We start from the raw sequence: 22503 nt of genomic DNA, 5'->3' as shown, positions 1-22503 counted from the left end.
CTTTTTTGTAGTTTTTAATTTTATTATGTTATGTTAGTCACCATACAATACATCATTAGTTTTTGATGTAGTGATCCACGATCCATTGTTTTCGTATAACATCCAGTGCTCCATGCAGTACGTGCCCTCCTTAATACCCATCACCGGGCTAACCCATCCCCCCACTCTCCTCCCCTCTAAAACCCTGTTTGTTTCTCAGAGTCCATAGTCTCTCATGGTTCATCTCTCCCTCTAATCCATCCCCCCATTTTCCCCTTCCTTCTCCTAATGTCCTCCATGTTATTCCTTATGTTCCACAAATAAGTGAAACCATATGATAATTGACTTTCTCTGCTTGACTTATTTCACTTAGCATAATCTCCTCCAGTCCCATCCCTGTTGATGTAAAAGTTGGGTATTCATCCTTTCTGATGGCTGAGTAATATTCCATTGTATATATGGACCACATCTTCTTTATCCACTTCTGGCCTTCTACTCTGCCTTCGGAACTAGTCCAGCTCATCAATCCCATTATCACTCACAAAGACTATTTGATTCAATTAATTAAAAACAACAAACAGTCTCATGTAAGGAAAGGGTTAAGAAGCCCCTCTTTCTCTGTGGACACACGTGAGCCGGAATTAACTTTCCAGCTCCAGCTCCGTTCCTCTGGGAACCTGATGGAAGGTACCCCGCCAGGGACGTCACCACGCGACACTGCTTACGCCCAAATGCCTCTCCCGCCCTCACACCGGTAACCGCGTCGGGGCTGGGAAGACTGTCCTGAGTTGTAAATACCCAGCAGGAGGCTCTCTCTTTGGGCTCTTGCAGCTGAGCACATCCCTGGACAGACAGACCCCTGTGCCCTATGAGGCAGTTACAAGAGACAATGGCTCTTCTGGGGCCTATGGGGCTTCGAAGCCAAGGCGGACTCTCCGAATCCGTGCCGAGATCCCCTCCTCACAGGTTAGCTGTCCTCGGCAGGGGCGGCTCCCCCGAAGAAGAGGAGTGGCTGCAGCAAGATGTCTGTAGCTAACGTCCTTAGGCGGAGACGGGTACTCAGAAGCCCAGGGTAGTCGTGTGAAACTCAATGTCTAATTGAGCTCAAGAAGGCTGGCTGGAGGACACTGCAGCTTTCAGGGTGCTCACCCGGAGCACTGACATCTGAAACCCTCACCCGTGCTCTGCTACTGCTCTGCGTGCTGACAGCTAAGCTTCTACGTACCGGCGTCCTTATTTTCCTACGGACGGCCAGAAATCCACACCCTAACTACCTGGGGCATTCGAAATCCGAATGCTGGCCACTATGTCTCCAAGTCCCCTCGAACTTTGCTTATGAGTTTAAGTTTGGTGCATGTCGGGGCGCCTGGGTGGCTCAGTCGGGGAAGCGTCTGCCTTGGGCTCAGGTCATGATCCCGGGGTCCTGTGATCAAGCCCCACATCGGGCTCCCTGCTCAGCGGGGAGCCTGCTTCTCCCTCTCCCTCTGCCTGCCGCTCCCCCTGCTTGTGCGCTCTCTCGCTCTCTCTCTCTCTCCCGATGACAAATAAATAAATAAATAAATAAATAAATAAATCTTAAAAAAAAATAAAGTTCGGTTCCTGTCTTGGATTAATCGGGATGGCGTCTGGGCAGTACCTTCCATATTGAGTCATGATCCCAGGGGGGAAGTAGGCGGTGTAGCAGCCCCCGGAGTACTGTTCCTCGCACCAGTTCTTCTCTTCGTAATGCACTGGCTGCATTCGGTGGGGGGAGAATTCCAAAGGGAAGACAAAGCTGAAATGCGACCCGTCAACCACGAAGGCTCTTGTGCATTTTACTTTAACAAAAACTTTACATTAAAGAAAAAGGTGGCCCTGTTCTTCTATTTCATTTAAGGGGAAACATGACAGTACCAAGTAAATGGCCTTCGGGGAGGTACCAAGTGACAAAACATGTATACTTTGATTTTTTCGACCTCTTGATGAGGGGAGGCATGGAGTATTCCAATATCTGGGAGAGAGGGCAGTGCCACGCAGATCTCAAATCTTTAGACTAAGCCTCACCAACAATCACATTCTGGAAAGGTCTGCTCAAATCTCTGGATTCTCTAAATAACAGACTTTTACTTCCCTATCTACCACGGCTGGGAAAAAAAAAAAAGTGGAAGGGAGGAGACATAAGATAAGCACAATGTAGGGGCGCCTGGGTGGCTCGTCAGTTGGGCATCTGACTCTTGATTTCAGCTCAGGTCGTGATCTCAGGGTCCCGGGATCAAGCCCCGCGTCGAACTCTGCATTCAGTTTGGAGTCTGCTTGTCCCTCTCCCTCTGCTCCTCCACCCATTTGCTCTCTCTCTCTCTAAAATAAGTAAATAAAATCTTAAAAAAAAAAGATAAGCACGATGTCTAAGAAAGGCTTTTTTTTGGAACCATTTCTCTGAGCTGGAAAAGTGAATGATGGGAATCCTGCTAAAACGGGGACAATTAAAGATGAGCAATGGTTTCCAAGAGACATGAGAGACCGTTCTCTGAGTTTTTCTCTAACAGAGTCTACAAGTTCATTGTTCGAACAGTTCAGAGATAATCTCCTGAAAGAACCCCCAGCTAGGTAATAGGATCTTCAGATAGAATTTCATTCCCGTCATCACTTTCAGTGGTGGACTGAAAGGACTGAAATTACATGAGCTGTGAATGGAGTCTACGGATGGAAAAATCAATTAGTGTGGCTCTGACCTGAGAGAGTCTAGATTCTGCCCACCCTATCAAGTATTCACTAGTGCGCCCTCACCAACAGATGAGGACGTATTTGGGATTTCGCTTCAGAGCAGTCAGTTGGCTTTGATGGGAGGGCAGGACCTCTGTTCTGGGAACTGATCTCACCCACCCGGGAGATAATACCTGTGACTCCAGGCCCTGATGGCAATTGGCTGCCAGTTATCCAGGGAACACGGAAACAGCCCAAGGAACTGCTGCATCAGAAATTGCATGCCCCTGACGGCAGCTTTCATTGGCCTTTCTGGGACTAAAGTTAATCCTCCAGTAAGCATATCCCTTCATAAGACTCTCTTCCTAAGACGGTCAGGAAACCAGACTCTGCTTTGCTTTACCACTTAGAGCAAACAGAGCAGAACTTTCCAGGGATTAAAGCTGAGGGTTTCTTACTTGTAAAGCTTCTTGGGATCCTAGCACTTTGGCATAGAGCTCACAGATCTTCTTCTTCCTGTAAAGAAGAATAAAAAAGAGAAATGTTAAGGAAGTAATAACTGAGGAGTAGAGAATAAACACAGTGAGTTTATTCATTATCATTGGCTCTCGCCAACGAACCAGATGTATTAAGAAAAACCTAAAATCAATGGTAACTACACAACATGAATAGTTCCATGAATCTCTGCACTCGGATCAACCCTCTGTGCCTCAATACGGTCATTTGACTTGAAGACGCAACAGAATTTTCCTTTTATATTTTTGCCTCTTTTACTACCCGGTATCCTATCTATTCAAGATTCAAATGGGGAAAATAAGATTTGATTAAGTGCAGTCAGTTTAGGAAATGATGCTAAGTCACTTTTCTGGAACACACAGAATTCTAGAATAATCCCTTTTAGAAGTCCATAGTCCATATGACAGCATCTTTTAACTATCCTCCACTTATGTTTTAAAGATCTATGAACATCTGAAGCTTATTTAATCTTTTAAGTATAACATACAATATGCCACACCACAAGAGGCCTATGGTCATTCTACTCTAGTCATCGGGCATGTGACAGAATGGTCTGTGGACACGGTACTTCCAAGGGATGTGCTACACAATGTTACCCCAGACAGTCTTTGGCTACCCTCATAATTCATTATGTAAATGACTATCACATCACATGACACGTGGTAGGTCTTAAAGAAAATCAGTAGCTTCACTGATCTAGGCGCTTTCTGAAACAGGTACTTGCAAACTCACAACCACTCTTGGGGAAATTAAAAAGTGCTAATTTACTAAAATCACCCCTTTTCAAACTAAATGGTTCCGTTTCAGGATTTGTTTGAACAGGTTCATACTGAGCCAGTTATATTCTTTGGTATTTAACTTCTTTAGTCTTTATATAGTTTAAACATTGAAACTGCTCCAAAATATTTGTTAGGCGCTAATGCGCAACTGGAAAAAAAAAAATTTGCTAAAAAATGGGTGCAGGGTTTACCTCGAATCTGAAACACAAGTACTGAAAGGTGAAGAGACTAATGGCCAAAAATGAGAGAAGGGGGAAAAGGAGGGGTGGGAGGGTTATACTTACTAGTAATAAAAGAAACAGAGATTTTTAAGAATGATGATTTTACGTTGCCGATTACGTTAGAAAACATTTTTTTTATTTTATTTATTTTTATTTTTATTTTTTTAAAGATTTTATTTATTTATTTGACAGAGAAAGACACAGCGAGAGAGGGAACACAAGCAGGGGGAGCGGGAGAGGGAGAAGCAGGCTCCCCGCCGAGCAGAGAGCCCGATGCAGGACTCGATCCCGGGACTCCAGGATCATGACCTGAGCCGAAGGCAGTCGCTTAACCAACTGAGCCACCCAGGCGCCCCCATTATAAAACATTTTTAAAACATGTCCTCAATTTCTCTGAACGATGTGAGATAAAATCTAACCTTATAAATTTGTCAAAATGCTCACATTTAGGCCATTTATATAACTCCCAGAACTTCCATTTCATGGAGATACAGTGTTAAGTCAGGAAGAGGAGGTGAAATCATAAACATAGTGGCTTGCTGCCACCATGTTCCCATGGAAGGTTTTCAGAGACAGACAAAGGCTACTGCTGAGGTGATGCTCTAGAACATTTAGGTGGCTCTGTAAGTTCCAGTACAAACAGGAAAAGTTTGGTTTCCATGAAGGAGCTGCTCCTACTGCAGATCAATAACCATAAAGGAAATGCAGAACTGGAAGAGGTTTCCAGACGACTGCCTGCCTCTGTCTCTCTCTGTCCAATCCAAGCCACTTAATGTGAAAGATGAGGAGGCTGAAGCTCAATAAAAATGTACTGAATCAAAATCCATCCTCAGCATAACATAATAACCTCTTTCCTACTCTATGATGAGATGATGGGTTCTTACCTACTTCGCGTGGGTGTTATGAGGAAATTCCAACATTTGAGAGTCAATCAGAAAACAAAAGTATGGATGGATCATCATTCTAAAGTTTAATGATGCTTAGCTTATTTTGGGGACATGTGATAAAATCTTTATTAAAACAGAATGAAATCTAAAATCCAATCAACCTACCTTGCAGTTAATTTTTCATGATGGACAATAAGCCCTTTATAATAGAAAGGGAAGTCATTATTTACTGTATTTTATAGTTATAAGATGAGTCAGGGATGAGTTCATACAAAACATCAGGAAATTATCTTCCCCATCCCTTCGTCCCATTAAAATGTAAAAATTTGGGGGAAAGTTATGTAAGTCAAAAATGTTAGAGCAATGCAGTGATTGGTTGGTTGGGCTCTAAAAATAGTAGAACATATTTTAAATCATGGCCAAAAGAGGTCACTGTGCAAATCTCTTGTAGTTGTGTTTACTCACTGGTTTCTAAATCTGGCTGCTCGTCATAATCATTTGAAAAGCTTGTTAAAAGATACAAAATACTCAGGCTCCACTCCTAATCTACATCATAATCTATTGGCCTCAGAAAAAAAACATATTTTCCAAACATTCTCTGGCAGATGTTGATGCAGTCAGTTGTGGGAATCTCGCTCCAGTCAAAGACACATTCGGGGTTCTAAGGGTTTTGCCTTATAAAAACTTTTGAGAAGTTCAGCCACCGTGTGGAATCATAACCAAATGTCTACATCCAGGCTGGTATTTATTTTACTATTAATAAAGGGGGAAAGCAGGAAATCCAAAAGAAAATGTCAAGCTTAGTATGGCGTAATGAAAAAAAGTTTGCATTGGATGCTATTCCTGACTTTGTGGAGACCTGGACAGACCATTCCCTGCCACTGGACCCCAAATTCTCCCTCTTCTGAGACCCGGACAGACCATTCCCTGCCACTGGACCCCAAATTCTCCCTCTTCTGAGTGAGGAGACAAAGAGTTCCCTTCTCGAAATCAGACCTTATGGTAGCTCAAAGGAACAAATTCGTGCGCAAATGTGGAAACTTTTGCAGCCTGAATTCCAAAGTCATCAAAGTAACTCTCAAAGCAAGGGCTGCTTGTGGATTTGCTGCTTCATTGTTTAATTAAATGCAGAGAGAAGTGTACATCTGTGTGCATCCTGGTCCTCTTCAAAAGCCAACAAAGGATTTAGGGCTACCCTCTGGAAGGGAAGCCCAGAAATTCCCAGAGGCACCCTGCCCCCCAACAGCCAAATGACTGTTTCCAGGTTAAGAGTTCCTGGTAAGCTTTCATCTGAACAAAGGAAAGGATTCCAAGGCAAAACCAAACAAATACAACAAGGCAGAAAGGGAAAGGGAGAAAGGAAGGGAAAAAAAAAAAAAAGCCACTGTCCTACAACGATTGTTTTATACTAGGAAGCTATTAGAGAAGGGAACGTCAGAGCTGCGTCCTAGATAATCAAAGGGGGATACTTCTATGTACACACGTGGCAACAGCTTGAAACCCATACGTATGGCTTTGCTCTTCAGAAAAAGTACACATCAGAGGACCTTGGAAAAGGGATAATGGTCTCGCGAGGCGATTAGGACTCAGCCTCTAAAGCTTTTTTGCACTGCTAACGTTTCCTATAATTTTTCTCCATCTGCCCTACAGGGGGAAACCCTACCTCTCAACCACTGTACAATAAACACAAATATGTAAACCTACATTAATTAACGCATATGGGCAAGCACTGAATCGAGGGGACTTGTAACACAAAGGTTGCCATGGTGACAAAAAGGTCGATTTACTGGGATTTTAAGACTATTAGTGAATCGTGGTGTTTTTCAAGATGCCATTATACTGTTGTTAGCCCACCAAGCACAATATAAAGCTAAGCTTTTATATGTGTTTCAGATGTCACTTCTTACCTTATTTCCTTATGGAGCTTGGCAAGTCGGTCAGCTTTTCGGGCAAGTATGAAGCTGCAGAGAGAGGTGACATTTGAATGATTAGGTGAGCGAGCTGCCTCCTCTTTTCCAAAATGTTCTTGCCTCCGCCACTCAGCATTGATGAACCCTCGCCCAGGCACTCCCACTATTTCCCTCTATTAGAGAAAATGCCAGGCTGCCTTCCATCTGCCTGTGTCCAAAACCCCTCTAGGCTGCGGGCTCCTAAGTAACCGGTCACCTCCTGCTCAATGCTTTACCCCCAAAGTTCAGCATGGCTCTTGGCATATAGTTGGAAATCAAATGTCAGTTGAATTAATATTGCGCTAAATGCTATCCTGGTAATTGACTGTTGCCTTCTGCCAAATACTTGATAAAAGCTGGAAAACCAAATCGAAGTTAGTAGTTGCAGTGGACCCATGGTGGGCCCCCCAGATCCCTCTTTGGGACCAAGCACTCATTACCCTGAGAGCTCAGGGCTGGACCCTTCCCCAGCCACTCCCTTCTGTGGCAGAGGGCTGCCTGGCTCAAGGTCCCGCCCCTCCCCAGAATGACCATCTCTGGGGTGTGGTGGGCACCAAAGTCCATTCCCTTACCTCAGGGCATGACACCTCTGAAGGGCCATCCCAGTTCCAGAACTCCTTATGGGATGGCTAAGACCTCCACCCGGCCAATGTCGGAGCCCAACCTCTTCCTCTGCCCAATCTTGATTCCTTCCCTTCCCCACAGTGACCCCGGCACACACCCCAACGAACCCCTTGCACCCAAATCTCCATCTCCAACTTAGCTTCTGGGAACCTGGCCTAGCACCTCCCCCAAATTCAGTAACTCAGTAAAACTCAGTTATAATTAATCTGTAAATACTGATATTACTAATTGCATGTATGTTTTAATGAACTGAACTGTGACAACAAATCCTTAGGCACACTATTATTAGAAAGCATTCACAAATCCAAATGAGCTAAAGGACACTGAAATTATTTCTCCATTTAAAAAAGTTTTACACTTGGGCGCCTGGGTGGCTCAGTTGGTTAAGCGACTACCTTCGGCTCAGGTCATGATCCCAGGGTCCTGGGATTGAGTCCCACATCAGGCTTCCCCTGCTCTGCGGGGAGCCTGCTTCTCCCTCTGCCTCTGCCTGCCATTCCCCCTGCTTGTGCTCTCTCTCTCTGTCAAATAAATAAATAAAATCTTAAAAAAAAAAAAGTTTTACACTTGTATTTCTTTTGTTCTAGGCCAAAAAGATAGGTCAGGACTGAGAATGCAAGAGTCGAACACAGATACTTCATCCTCTTCCTCACCCCCAAATTAAACTGTTCCTCAGTTTGACTAGCAATTCCTTTAGAGCTGTCTGTTATTCGAGATCATTCTGGGAAGCAAGGATTACAAAACGTATTTGCGTTAATCCAGAGAACAGTATTTCGGAGGAATCTGTGGATGACCTAAGATATTTGAAGTAATGAACTTTATGGGATATAGTCATAATTTTGCTTGATTTAACACTGTTACGTTATGGCTTGCTAGTAATGATTATGGTTAAATTTTAAGTTTATGCATGAATCAATCATTTGAGGCTTATACAGGACTTCAGTGAAAATCACCAGTACCAGATGAAACATTAAATGATTGATCTGAAAATCTTTTTCGATCTTGGGTGCTTCTTCCAGCTCCTTTTCTCAAGGGCAGTTCGTGGTGGCCATTCCTGTCAAATCTCAAATCGAGAATGAAACAACAACCCCTCTGCTCTAACTCTTAACTACGGACGATTTTCTTTAACTTGCTTTGGGGTTTTATTGAGGAAATTAAACATGCTGGCTTTGGGTCGGGGACATTTCACGGCTCTCAAGTACAAGGTCCTTTCTAGTTGCCAAAAGGTACTAGTCATCACAAACGCCCGAGTTGGACAATTACCACCCCTGTCGTAAAGGCTTTCATTGCCCAGAGCAAAGAGCAGGGCGGAGGCAATTGTCCAGATAAGACAGATTAGAGTATCACTTTTTAAAAAGGAACTGCCTGAATAACCCCATTCCCATCTGGAAAACTTGCGCCATACGTGTCGTGGCTAATAAAGCCGAAGAAAGCCCAGAAAGGCAGATACCACAGTATCTTACTCCTAGGGCAAGAAGACCATCCAGTGTCCTTCCATCCACAGTTGGACTGGTCCTGACGGTCTCCCGAAACCTCTAGGTCAACCTTCTGTTTTCCTCTGGCACGCAGAAGGTGGTGGCGAACGGCCCACACGGTCTGTACCCTTTCTTGCCCAGTGGGGTTAGAGATGAAGAGGATGCGCCCTTCCTCTGATCCTTCCGCTGTGAGCACCCGCCCTTCCCAGGGAGGCTGGTGCTACTTCTGTTATTCTGCAGCCAGAGACGTGGTTACAGAATGTCTCGTGCACAGTCCAATCTAAGTCCCGGGTCACGGGTCTGCCTCTGGTTTTGTAATTTCCCCTCAATGATGCAATGTGCGTGAGCTCGACTCTCCCGAGGGGGAAGGGCCAAACCGTGGGTGTCTGGCAGTCACTCGGCCAGTACAGAGGCTGCGCTCTTCTGTTGTCATGTGGTAGAATAAACAGCCTTTTGAGTTGTGGAGCTTTGAGGAAGGGTCAAAGGCAGGGCACTCGGGAAGGCGGAGGCACTCCTGAGCAATTCCCTTGTGAAAGCACTGCTTCCTTGTCTGGACCCCCAGGCCCCCAACGGCAGAGCTGTGGAGGGCGGGGGGCTGGGAGGAGAAAGGGAGAGCTCTCCTTTTCCGGACACAGGACCAAACCCTGGAGCATCCCTAGCAAAGGACAGCTGCGGTGGGACCTATCACAACGAGGGACATCCACTCAAGGGCCGGCTCTACCTCACACTGCACTTCCTCACTGGTCATGGGTCTCACATCCCTGGGTAACGATCAGCGTATTCACGTTGGCGGTGTAGTGATGTCTGGAATGGAGAGAAGCCTAACTCTGAAAGGTTTTACAGAACAAAACAGTCAATTCTCACTCTAGATGAGTGTGGACATTCTGCCCCCAGGCGGGGCTGTCTACCATACTGTCTAGCTGCTTCCTTCACTCTGTCCTCAAAAGTTTCGTGGGGGAAGAAAGGAAGGGGCACAAGTTCAAAATCGTGCCAGTTTTTGTCAAGTTTCCCAGAGTTCCGTGCCACCTACAAAACATTAAATTTTAAAACGTGGAAAATGATGTATTTCTGTAGGGTTATTCACGATTGCCTGACCTCGATTCCATATGCTCTGCCAGCGTCCACATGAAGACACCAACACAATTTAGAAAATGCACAGTATTCAGCTCTAAGTTACCCCATGATAGCGGGCAGCGATCCATCTGGCTTGGTGTCATCCAGGGTTATTGAAATTGGAGCTTCCTCATCTTCAATGATCATACAGCCACAGTAATCTTAATAAAGAGAAAATCAATAGGAGATTGACACTGACCTCATCAAAAATTTAGGGATTATATATAGAGATATATAGAGATACACACACACACACACACACATACACACACATATAAAACTCTTTTGCTAAGAGGAAGGCAAACCTCAAACAGTCTTTGCCCCAACCCTAGACGATATCTCCTTATTAAGTACACACATTAACTACACAAGGATATCTGCTGACCCAGACACGTGGCAAACGAGCCATCTCAATGACCTCTACATAAAGATCACGCAGGACCAGTGCTATGGCTCAAACCGTACCGAGGCCCCGGAGCCCTGGAGTACACGGGCAAAGAGAGGCTTGCGTCAGAGGGAATCACCCCTAGGAACCCACAGAAGAAGCTGGGGGAAGGAATCCTTTGAGGAGGAGCAGGTTTGCCAACAATAGCCACCAAATCCACCCAGGCCCTGCCTCAGCTAATTGCCGCACACATCCTGACAGCAGGTCTCACTGTCACCATTGTTGACATAAGGAGACTGACGCTGAAAGGTGAACTGTCACAGCGAAGGTCACTCAGCTAGTAAGCAAGCGAAGCCCGGGACTGTGGGACTTCAATGCGGCACTCTTCCCACAGCACCCACTTTGCGTCACTCTCTCATTTAGAGTAAGGGGCAGGACATATGCCAAGGACCAGGGCAATGGTGCCCCCGCCACTTGGGGGGGATCTCTTCCTTCCCTTTCATTGACAGCAGGTGCTCTTGGGGTCATTCTATGTCGCACCAGGGGCTGTGAAGTGATGGACAGACTGAGATTTCTGATCCTTTCTTTGCCAATTTAAAAATACTTATCTTTGTCATCTTTTTTCTGTTCAAGGTCTATGAGAAGGTCCCTAAAGAGAGTGTGATCCCTTCACTTAACACAATTTAAACGTGAGTAAGTGCAGCCTACCCTTCTTCTTCCAAAAGGCCTCCTTGTAATACATCATGCACTTAATGATAGCCCCCATCGGAAGACGCTGGATTAACTGGTTTCTCTCTGACGGGAGCTCTGGTCGGAAGTGGATCTTGGCAGTCAAGGTTGGCGGGATGGCACTAATTACGTATCCGCACTAAAAGACACAGACACAAAATACCACCTCAAACGTGTGAGTCTCGGTCTTTACAGAGGGGGAGAAACATCATGTTGATCATTTAGAATGACACGGAGCAGTAACCACATACAACAGAACAAGGCAGGTCAACTAAAAATGGTAATTTGGGAGACAGAGTTGGAGACACACCAGCATTAATTATACCACTGCTTGGACTGTATTTGGTTAGAAGCTGCAGAAGACACGAGGCCTATTTAATATATGCTCCTTGGGACGAGGCTGAATTACCTCATAAAGTTCATGATTCAATGTCTCGATGATGATGTTGTCACCCGACTGGTCCACATAGGTGACAGGGCACCTCAGCTTCACTCTGTCCCCAAGGTGGTCCATTATCCGTTCACTCACTTGACCCGATCCACCCACAAATTTTCGTTCCTATAGGAGAAGGCAGGCAACGAGGACTATAAATATCAAACATCGGTCACGATAGCTCAGAAAGTAAAATACAGGTCAAAAGAAGCAATATGGGGGCATCTGGGTGGCTCAGAGGGTTAAGCGTCTGTCTTTGGCTCAGGTCATGATCCCAGGGTCCTGGGATCGAGCCCCACATCGGGCTCCTGGCTCAGCAGGGAGTCTGCCCCTCCCTCTCCCTCTGCCTCTCCCCCTGCTCATGCTCTCTCTCTATCTCTGTGTCTCAAATGAATAAATAAAACCTTTTAAAAAAAAAGAAGCAATGTGGAATTTCTAAGTATAAAGATACTTCAAAGGTGCAACTGTCCTGTATTTGCTAAAGCTAAGGGTCAAATGGCCAATACCTCTTGGAGCCATGAGAACAACTTAGGGTGTTCCGGAGATCACCTGAGGAGAGGAATTATTCACTTAGTGGAGAAAGACGCTACACCTTGCACTATGGGACAGACCCTGTCTGGAACAGAGATGACTTGAAGTACGATCATTTTCCCAGTTCTAGAAGTTTTTGAAAATTAGTTGATCCGTAGTACTTCAGCTCCTCCCACAGAGCTGCACTAATTTTACCTACCTCTCCCCCACCCCCCAAAAAAGGAAGGACCTAAATTCCAAAAACCTAATTAGTTCAAAACGAAACATTCTTTAGCTGTGAACACATCTCTAGGAACGAAAAAAGGAAAGGAGACCTTTTGGTTTCGGGCACGTTGGTTGAAATCATTTCAAAAATTCGTGTCTCAAATCCACTCACGGTTCCAGACATGGAAGCAGCTATTAAGATTGTGCACTGGGTGAGGGCAGAACCACAAACGGAGGTTACAGACTGAGAAGGGACACTCCGTACCTGGCCCCCGTTGGTGACCGAGAATATCCGAGTGGTGCCTCCGCACTGCTTCACGTACCACAAAAACCACAGCGCAGACACCTCATGGGGCTCAGAGGTCACGTTGATGTTTACAAAGAGCGATGCAAACTGCCTAGCGGTCCTGGTCACATAACAAAGGCGACAGGTGTAAATACATACATGCTTCACAGGACAGCACCTTTTTAAAACACAATTCAGTACAGTTCAAAAGCATCTGCACTGCTTTTAGGGGGGGGAAAAACAACAATCCTCACAGGCTCTACCTCTGAAGGAATGCACATTTTAACATCTGGTGAAAAATAACCTATTCCTTTGTTTTGAGGCAGTTATGGGTTCGCTCCAAATATATTAATTCTGGTACCGTCTAAAAGGGTCAAGATGCTGGTGAGGGATCATTAAGGATGCAGGTCTCGCTTCCTTGAACAATCGTCCTCTCTTCTCCACCTCCGCTGCTCCCACCCTGCTCCAGTCCACCCACATCCCTCACCTGGGTTACAATGGTGGTGGCTCCTCCAGGTCATCCCTACCTGGTTTATGACTACAGCCCCTTTTGATCCTTTGCCACATTACAGCCAATAAAATCTTTTGACAATGCCAAACAAAACAAAACCAACAAAACCACTCTTCATAAAACCCTTCATGGCATCCATGGCAAAAGGGAAAATTCTGGAATGCAGCCACTCTATCTTCCACCATCAGCCTCTCAACCAGCTCTCCGACCTCTAATTACATTGCTCTCCCGTGGCATCCTTAGAGTCCAGGCACACTGTCATATCACTGCAAAAACATGTCAAATCTCCCTATCTTGGGGCCTTCAAGAGCTGTTTCCTGTTTTCTCTACATGGAAAATAATATCCCCCACACCATCCCCCTTCATATCTCCCAGCATTCACAGTGGCTCATTCCTGGAAGATACCACCCATCACACCATCCGTCCCCTGCGGTCTCCCCCATCCACAGTGGCTCATTCCTGGAAGATACCATTCCCTTAACAACATTCACTCTTTGCATCTCCCCTAAACCTTGCTGATTCCCGCCACACCATTCCCCAACATCACTCCCCTATACTGTCTACACTCATCCACTGCACCTCATTAATGGAAGCTACCTGTCATATCATTCACTCTTCCTGTCACTTTCCACAGTCACTGTAGCTCATTCCTGGATGGTACCATCCTCTCACACCATCCACTTTTCCTGTCTCCTCCATCCACTATGGCTCATTCCTGGAAGATACCATGCCTCCATATCATCCCTATTCCTGTCTCCTATCCACCCTCACTGTAGCTCATTGCCAGAAAATACCATCCCCTAGACCATGTATCCTTCCTGTAGGTACCCCCCCCCTTGAGTCACTGTGGTTCCTTCCTGGAAGATACCATCCTGCAACAGGCCACCCACCCCTCCTATTCCCCAACATGTACTATGGATCATTCCTGGAAGATACCATCCCACCAAACCACATATCCTTACTGTCCCCCCACCATGTACTGTGGTTCATTCCTGGAAGATACTATCCCCCCACACCGTCTACTCTGCCCCATCTATCCCCACCCATATAGCTCATTTGTGGAAGCAACCTTCCCAACACACCAACCACACCTCCTGTCTCCTCCCATTCTACTATGGCTCATCCCTGGAACATACCATCTTCCCACACCTTCCAACTTTCCTGCCTCCCCCATCCACAGTGGCTCATTCCTAGAAGATACCATCTCACCACACCATCCGCTCATCCTCTCCCTGCCACCCATTATTGTTTACTTCTGGAACACATCCCCACACACCATCCATCCTTCCTGTGTCTCCTACCCACTGAGGCTCATTTCTGGAAGATACTATGCTCCCACATGATCCACCCTTCCTGTCTCCCCCCACAGTCACTGTAGCTTATTCCTGGGTGATTTCATCTCCTCATCCTCTTCCTCTCTCCTCTCCATCCACCACGGCTCATTTCTGGTAGATACCATTCTCCCATACCACCCAGTTTTCCCATCTTCCCCATTTACTGTGGCTCATTCCTGGAAGATAGCACTGCCCACCCCCCAAACACACACACACACACACACACACACTTTTCCTGTCTACTTCCATGGATTATGGCTTATTCCTGGAAGGTAACATTCTCCACCACATCCATCTTTGCTGACTCCCCCCATCCATGTGGTTCATTCCTGGAAGATACCATCCACCCTCACTACCCACTCTTCCTATCTCCCCCCATCTATATGGCTCATTCCTAGAAGATACCAATCCAACCTTCATGTCTCCCCCTATAACCTATGGCTCATTCCTGGAAAATATCCCCTCAGCCACCATCAACCGTCCTGTCTCCACCCGCCTCCATACACTGTGGTTCATTCCTGGAAGATACCATCCTTTAACCTACTATCATCCTAGATGATAACTGTCACCACATCATCCAGTCTTCCGGTACCCCTCCCCCACCTCCATCACTACTATTCCTTCCTGGAAGATAAATTTCCCCTCCAGTCATCCACCCTTCCTCTCTCCCCCTACAGTGGTTCGTTCCTAGAAGATACCATCCCCTCACCCCTCAACTATTTCTACTCTTCCTATATCCCCCCATCAATTGGTGCATTCTTGGAAGATACTATCCACCACATCAACCGTCCTTTCAGTCTCCCCAGTCAACAGGCTCATTCCTGGAAGATATCATTCCCCCCAACAATATATAGCCTTCCTGTCTCTCCTACCCACTGAGGCTCATTCCTGGAAGATACCTTGCTTCCACATCATCTAGCCTTCCTGACTCCCCCCCCACCCCATAGTCACTGTAGCTCATTCCTTGATGATACCATCTTTTCATACCATCTTCTTTTCCCTATCTCCCCCAATCCACTATGGCTCATTCTTGGAAGATACCGCTCCCTCAACACCATCCATTCTTCCTGACTACCTCCATAGACAATGGCTCTTCCTGGAAGATGCCATCCCACCATCCATCCATCTTTACTGCTGTCTTCTTCCCCCTACCCACCATCCACCATGGCCTATTCCTGGAAGATACCACCCTCCCACACCATCCTCTCTTCCTCCCCCATCCACTGTGGCTCATTCCATCTGGTCACACCCCTTCCTGGAAGATACCATCACCACACACAATCTTCCTTTCATCCCCCCCTGCCCCCATCCATGTCACTCATTCCTAGAAGATTAAATCTACCCATACCATCCATCCTTCCTTTCTCCCCCCATCCATGTGGCTCATTCCTGGAAGTTACCATAGCCTCACACCATCCAGCCTTCCTATTTCCCCCATCCACTATGGTTCATTCTTGGGAGATACCATCCTCCCACACCATACTCTCTTTGCTTGTCCCCATCCATTTGGCTCCTTCCTGGAAGATACCATCACCCCACAAGATCCAGCTTTCCTATCTCCCACTCCCCCATCCAAGTGGCTCATTCCTGGAAGATACCATCCGGTCACACATTCCACTCTTCTTGTCTCCCCCATCAAATTGCTCATTCCTGGAAAATACCATTCCTACACACCATCCATTGCGCCTCATTCCTGGAACATACCATCCAGCTTTCCTGTCTCCCCCATCCACAGTGGCTCATTCCTGGAAGATATCATTCTCCCACATCATCAACAGATACCATCCCACCAAACATCCATTTTTGTCTCCCCCAGTCCACCGTGTTTCATACCTAGAAGATAGCAACCCCTCACATATTTCATTCTTACTCTCTCCCCCATCAACTGGGTCATTCTTGGAAGATACCTTCCCCCCACACCATCCAGCCTTTTTATCTATCTACTGGCATACACTGTGGCTCATTCATGGACGATACCATCTGCATACACCATCCAACTTTCATTTCTCCACCCTTCCACTGTGGCTCATTCCTTGAAGATACCATTCCCCCACACCGCTCACCCTTTCTGTCTCTCCCCATCTGCTATGGCTCACTCTTGGAACATGTCATCTCCATACTATCCATCCATCTGGTCTCCCCCCATCCACTGTGGCACATTCCTTGTAGATTTCATATTCCCACATCATCCTCCCTTCTTGTCTATCCCCAAATACTATGGCTCATTTCTGGAAGACACTTCCTTCCACACCATCCATCTTTTCCTCTCTCTCTCCCTCATCCACTTTGTGGCATTCCTGGAAGATACCTTGTCCCCCACACCATCCACCCTTTCCTATCTCCTCCCATCCTCTGTGACTCATTTTTAGTTGGTGCACTAAGTCTTTGGTTTATGTTTAAAGATGGCTGCATCCGGGAATCTCTTCCTTACCCTTAGGTCAAGATCCCTGTTACAGTCACTCTAGTAGCATTATGGAATTATGTGCATAATGTCAGTCTCTCCTGCTAGAAGAATACTAACTCCACGAGTTTAGGGGCCATGCCTAACACATTCACCACAATTCCTCACCGACGGCTACAGTGCCTTCACACAGCAGCCCCAGAAAGCTGACTAAACAACCTGTAAGTAACTCAACTCATTACACAGGTTCTCATCGAAAATACTATAAAATTTATATTTTTCATTAATATAGACTAGCTTGCTTTTGGTTCCATGTTTTTCTACATCTGTATGGAATTACTTTAATATCTTTCCAAATTGCTTCTGTAGCTGACTGCTATATAATTTGAATACACAATTACTTATTTTATTGCAAATCACAGAGCCCTTTCATTAAAAACATTCTACTTCATTCACCTCCTCTTTGTTTTTATGTTTTAGATTCATTTTATGTTCAAACTCACTCTGAAGTGTTTAAAGTTCCTTCAAAGTTGCCACTGACTGAAAGATCATTAGGTTTCCTCTTAACTTTTTTCCTATAACTTATTAAGAAAAACACTGCAGGGGGGCCTGGCTGGCTCAGTCAGTGGAGTACGCAACTCTTGATCCTGAGGTTGTGAGTTCAAGCCCCATGTTGGGTGTAGAGATTACTTAAAAAATAAAAATCTTTAAAAAAAAAGAAAGAAAAATACTACAGTTCAAGATAGGACAGAAAGGATCCAAAGGAAAGATGAAAAGTAAATTTTAAATAGTCAAGATTACTTCGTCCAGCAGATTTTATCGATGAGATCTTTCATGGTCATCTTGTCCCATTCCTCAGCATGTGGGGCCTCCCATGGTGCATCCGCTGGAATCTGCAGAGGAAGAAGGGCCCACATTCAGGTGTGATGGTTACTGCCCACTGCTCTGCCAACAGGCCTTCAGGAGAACCTCTGAATACCAGTCTCTGGGTCTGTGTTGGAATGTGTGATTGACATAGAATTCTAATATAGATAGTGGTGGGGTTGGGATGCATAGATCTCTGTATTCTATGCCTTAAAGCTGTTGCCATAATAATGATGATGATGACGATGATGCAAAAAGGGGGGGAATTACATATAAATATATATAAATTAATATGTAATTATGATGATGATCCTTATTATTGAAAGCCAACGCCCATTTTAAGTCCCCAATTTAAGTGTGAGAGAGTGATCTTATGGAGCCTGGGCCTAGGTAAAAAACCTTGGGGGGGATAAATCCCTCTTTCCTTTACTATCCAAAGTGGCATCACACATGGATAAGGCAACTATGAGTAGGATACCTGGCGAAAATATGTCACACAAATTCTCAGTGCCATAGAGTTGAAAGCCCACAGACATTACAATCAGAGAGATGTGGGTTTGACTCCTGGTTCCCTTGCTGTGTGGTGTTGGGGAAATTACCATAACCCCTCGGGCACTCATTTTCCTTGCAAGTGGAAATACTACCAACTTGGCAGAGTAGTTAGGTGTATTGGAAATGATAGGTATGAATGTCCAGAGCAATGTCCTCTGCACTATTGGAAGGATATTAAACGGTTGCTATTGTTACGTTAGTAACAGGTCATGTGTAAGCTGAACACACACTTTACCTCCTTCCCCATGTTATCCATTGTCCGCCACAAATTGTTGTAATCCAAATAGGCAATGGGATTCCATACCGGCGGAAAGGCCCCCCGAAATGGATAAGTTCTCCCCTACAACATAAAAGCAAAGGATAATACCTTAAATTAGGATGGCATTCTAAAAAACAAAACCCAGCCAACATAAGAGCCATTTGCAAGCTAAGAGTATCCTCTCCTGTTGCAAAAGCATCACCTTTGATGGGAAGTAAATACATTTTACCTATACAGGCCACAAATTTCAATTAGATTAGCAAAATTCCCTTGGTGTTGTGCTCCCTGTTTTTAACCTACTGGAAATAATAGCTGTGAACTTACTCCTACTTATATAGAGAAAATAAATAAAGGTAGCTCGTCCTAATATCTAATGCTGATACCACAATATTCTCAACCCTTGAGCTCCTAGCTAATCTCTTTGGAGGGATGCTCCCACTCAGATGAGAACAGGATGATGACATGGAAGACTGTCCTTGGACCACACAGAAGACTGGAGCAACAGAGCAGAATATCTCAGGCTGAGTTTTAGGGTTCACACAGGCTAAATAAAGAGTGGTTCGATTACCGACCATGCCTGAAGTCAAGAATCAAAATATGAGAAACAGAATAATGGGCATTTGACATTTTTTTGGTTGCCCAGCATCCATGTTCCTTTCCCAATATTATCCTGGTTCCTTTTTGGGAAACTGCCTCTCCTCCTCTGTGGATAGATGTGTAGGGAGGATGGTCCTGGGTATCATCTCCCATTATAGCAGGCAATGGGCTAGATCCTTTCTCCACCCTCTCTGGCTTCTGGTGCAGCCAGGCTGTGAGGCTGTCAGCTAAGCTTGGCCAATGACACACACTCTCTGACCCTGGAATGAGTCACCCAACAAGAGAAGAAAGCTAACTCTGGGTTCTCCTTCCCCATGGCTCCTAACTTGCCAGAGCTTGCCAGAGCTCCCTAACTTGCTAGAGCTCCCCTGATCTCTGCCTATTCCTAAATGTGGCCCTCCAGCCTCCCGTTGATTCTGTGGGCCCTTTGATATCCTTTCACTAAATCCCCTCTTGTTAGCCGGAGTTGGCTTTCTATTGCTTTGGTAAAGAGACCTCTAACATAAAGACAGCTAATTATTTGCCACCATTGACTTCATTCCCATTGTGTGACAAGCCCTGTGCTATGAAAACACCGGGGTGAGGTAAGAGCGAATCCTTGGAAAGAGAGACCAGGTCTAGGTATTTTCTAAGGTTTTTAGTTCCCTTAAAAATAAAATATTCATAAGATGAAAATATCGTCTATTAATTCAATTTTGCATGAGATTTTTTTTTATCAAATAAAAACATACTCTCAGTATTTGCATTAAGCTTACTGTGTGTACTGCACAGTATTAAGCCCTGTGTCGAATTAAAAAAGTGGGGGAGGGGAGCTAAAGCAAAACTCCTGACCATCAAGACAGGGACACAAGACCTAACAGCATTTGCATTCATGTGCACACACGCACTCTTCAACTGAGTAACGATACATAGCAGCCATTAAGTGACAAGTAATTTTGCCTGCCACAGTAGCAAATTCAAATAACCTTGGCAGATTATGTGATCTGATTTCTTATCTGAAAAATGCCATGTTGTAATGCTGCAATACGACTCTCTGAGACTCCAAACCTTTATCATCACCACCACCACCGTGGTATCACGACCATTATTACTAACATTTATTGAGATCTCTCTCCATGCCTGGCCCTGGCTAAGCTCTTCATATGTATTATCTCGCTCCAACCCTGTAGAGGCAAGCACTATTAATATTTCCATCTTATAAATGAGGAAACTAAAGCCCAGGGATATTAGCTGGAAAATAGTAGGACGGAAATTTCCTGTTCCCAAAGCCTTTGTTCATAAACATTAAGCTTTCTGGCCTTCCTATAGGGTTGATAGAATGTGGAGATAGGTTTGGTCTAGAGACATCTTAACCTTCCCAACTGGATGAAGGAGAGTTTGGAAAGGTGAAACTAGAAATCTTCCACACCATCTTTTATGTTTCTAAGGAGTAAAAATGGAGATGAAGAAGCTCTGTTTGAGGAAACAGCATCAACCCTGGGAAATGAGGAAGCACGTCTGGAGAAAAATGGGCAGACATTTTACCCAGAATGCTATGTTAGCTACAGAGAGGAGGCCGACGGGTTAACAGCTCATGGGCAGCCTTCAGAACAGCGGGTTCTCATTACAGTTCCTCCCTTAATTGAAATCAGGGAAAATCTATATTTTCCTCTGTAAGATGTATTTATACTCAAGGAATAGTATCATACAGAACTGATCTTTGCTTTGAAAAGAAATATTTTTTTTAATAAAAACAAACATGCTCAATCATCTGGGGACATTAAGAAAAGTATCATAAGTATAATTCAACAAAATGTGTCCCACACTCCTAATAAAGTTCTTCTCAGGATGATGCCCACCAGAGTCTCATTTCACACATGGCCTAAAGACCCCATGATCTGAGCCTTGAAAAACAAAGAGGTGGCAAAAGAAGTAAAGAATCCAAGGAGAGAGAAGAGTCCAGCCCGGCAGTCTTTTTAGAAACAGGAGCCATGGGAATTCTAAAAAAAGATCATAAAGGCTGACTATAACATTAATTTTTATACTGTTGACAGAGGCACCAAGTTGATGAAGGGATTTCATTAATCAGTTTCACTCTTCATGTCTGGCTTCTCTGCTTTTATTCCATAGAACCTAAATCTGGGGCCCCTGGGTGGCGCAGTCGGTTAAGCGTCTGACTCTTGGTTTCGGCTCAGGTCGTGATCTCAGTGTTGTGGGATCGAATCCCTGTGTCGCACTCCGCTCTGCTTGAGATTCTCTCTCTCCCTCTGCCCCTCCCACTCATGCTCTCTCTCTCTCTCTCTCTAAAATGAATAAATATAATCTTTTTTTAAAAAAGATTATATTTTTTTATTTGACAGAGAAAGACACAGCGAGAGAGGGAATACAAGCAGGGGGAATGGGAGGCGGAGAAGAAGGCTTCCCACTGAGCAGGGAGCCCGATGCGGGGCTCGACACCAGGACCCTGGGATCATGACCTGAGCTGAAGGCAGACGCTTAACAACTGAGCCACCCAGGCACCCCTGAATAAATAAATCTTAAAAAAAGAAAAGAAAAGAAAACCTAAGTCTGCTAAAGAAATGCATATATGTGGGAACAGGCACCTACATGTCACCTCTTCCTTTCTCAGAAACCCCTGGAAGGCTTATTTCCTCCATGGCCTGCTTCTAAACTAGACAACTCAAGACAACTTTTTGTGCGTGTGAATCCCTAAAGCAGTGCGGTGGCAGGGCCTGGAGCTGTCGCCTGATGGAGTGAGAAGAGCCTGCCAAATGGACCTTCTTAAGCTTGTAAATGTGATCGTACAGTTTTCTCACAAAGGCGTCAGTACTTTCTCAATGTCTCCAAATGGCTACTGCTCTTGGAAAATAAAAGGAAAAAAATCTTGAGTAAAGGTCAAGTTCATTTTGTACCTGTACTCTGGAGCCTTCCAACCCTTCCAAAATGGCCTTTAATCTCTAAAGCACAATGTCTCTGAGTTGAAGTCCAGTAAAACATAATGTCCCTGGAACTGTGCCCCAAATACTTAAACCCCTTTGAGAAACCACATCCTCAATGTACCGATGTTCCTAATAACAGGAGACTATTGCCAGGAAGTGACAGTTTACGGCTCCTACATCATTCTTTATTGTTGGTCCTATAAAATAAACCAAGTTTAGAGGAAGCAAGTAACATTTACTGATTGGCGTGTTGGAGAGTGTTGGCTCTCTGTAC

The 22503-nt window shown here is 45.1% G+C and overlaps 1 protein-coding gene across 1 annotated transcript in view; it reads right to left on the bottom strand.

Moving 5' to 3' along the window:
* LOC123845764 (amine oxidase [flavin-containing] A) overlaps positions 1-22503 on the bottom strand; it is a 70259-nt gene that overhangs the window by 4177 nt on the left and 43579 nt on the right. Inside the window, exons 4-12 of the mRNA XM_045876562.3 lie at positions 18691-18795; positions 17841-17932; positions 12773-12914; positions 11749-11898; positions 11319-11478; positions 10290-10386; positions 6972-7025; positions 3120-3177; positions 1616-1713 (exon numbers count right to left, since the gene is read on the bottom strand). Of these exons, the coding sequence (XP_045732518.2) occupies positions 1616-1713; positions 3120-3177; positions 6972-7025; positions 10290-10386; positions 11319-11478; positions 11749-11898; positions 12773-12914; positions 17841-17932; positions 18691-18795 (956 nt within the window). The remainder of the gene's footprint in view (positions 1-1615; positions 1714-3119; positions 3178-6971; positions 7026-10289; positions 10387-11318; positions 11479-11748; positions 11899-12772; positions 12915-17840; positions 17933-18690; positions 18796-22503) is intronic.

Source organism: Mirounga angustirostris, unplaced genomic scaffold (genome assembly GCF_029215605.1).
Source record: "Mirounga angustirostris isolate CCGP_5_RB_7025 unplaced genomic scaffold, mMirAng1.0.hap1 SCAF_11, whole genome shotgun sequence".
Lineage (NCBI taxonomy): Eukaryota > Metazoa > Chordata > Mammalia > Carnivora > Phocidae > Mirounga > Mirounga angustirostris.
This window is presented reverse-complemented; position numbering and strand designations above follow the sequence as displayed.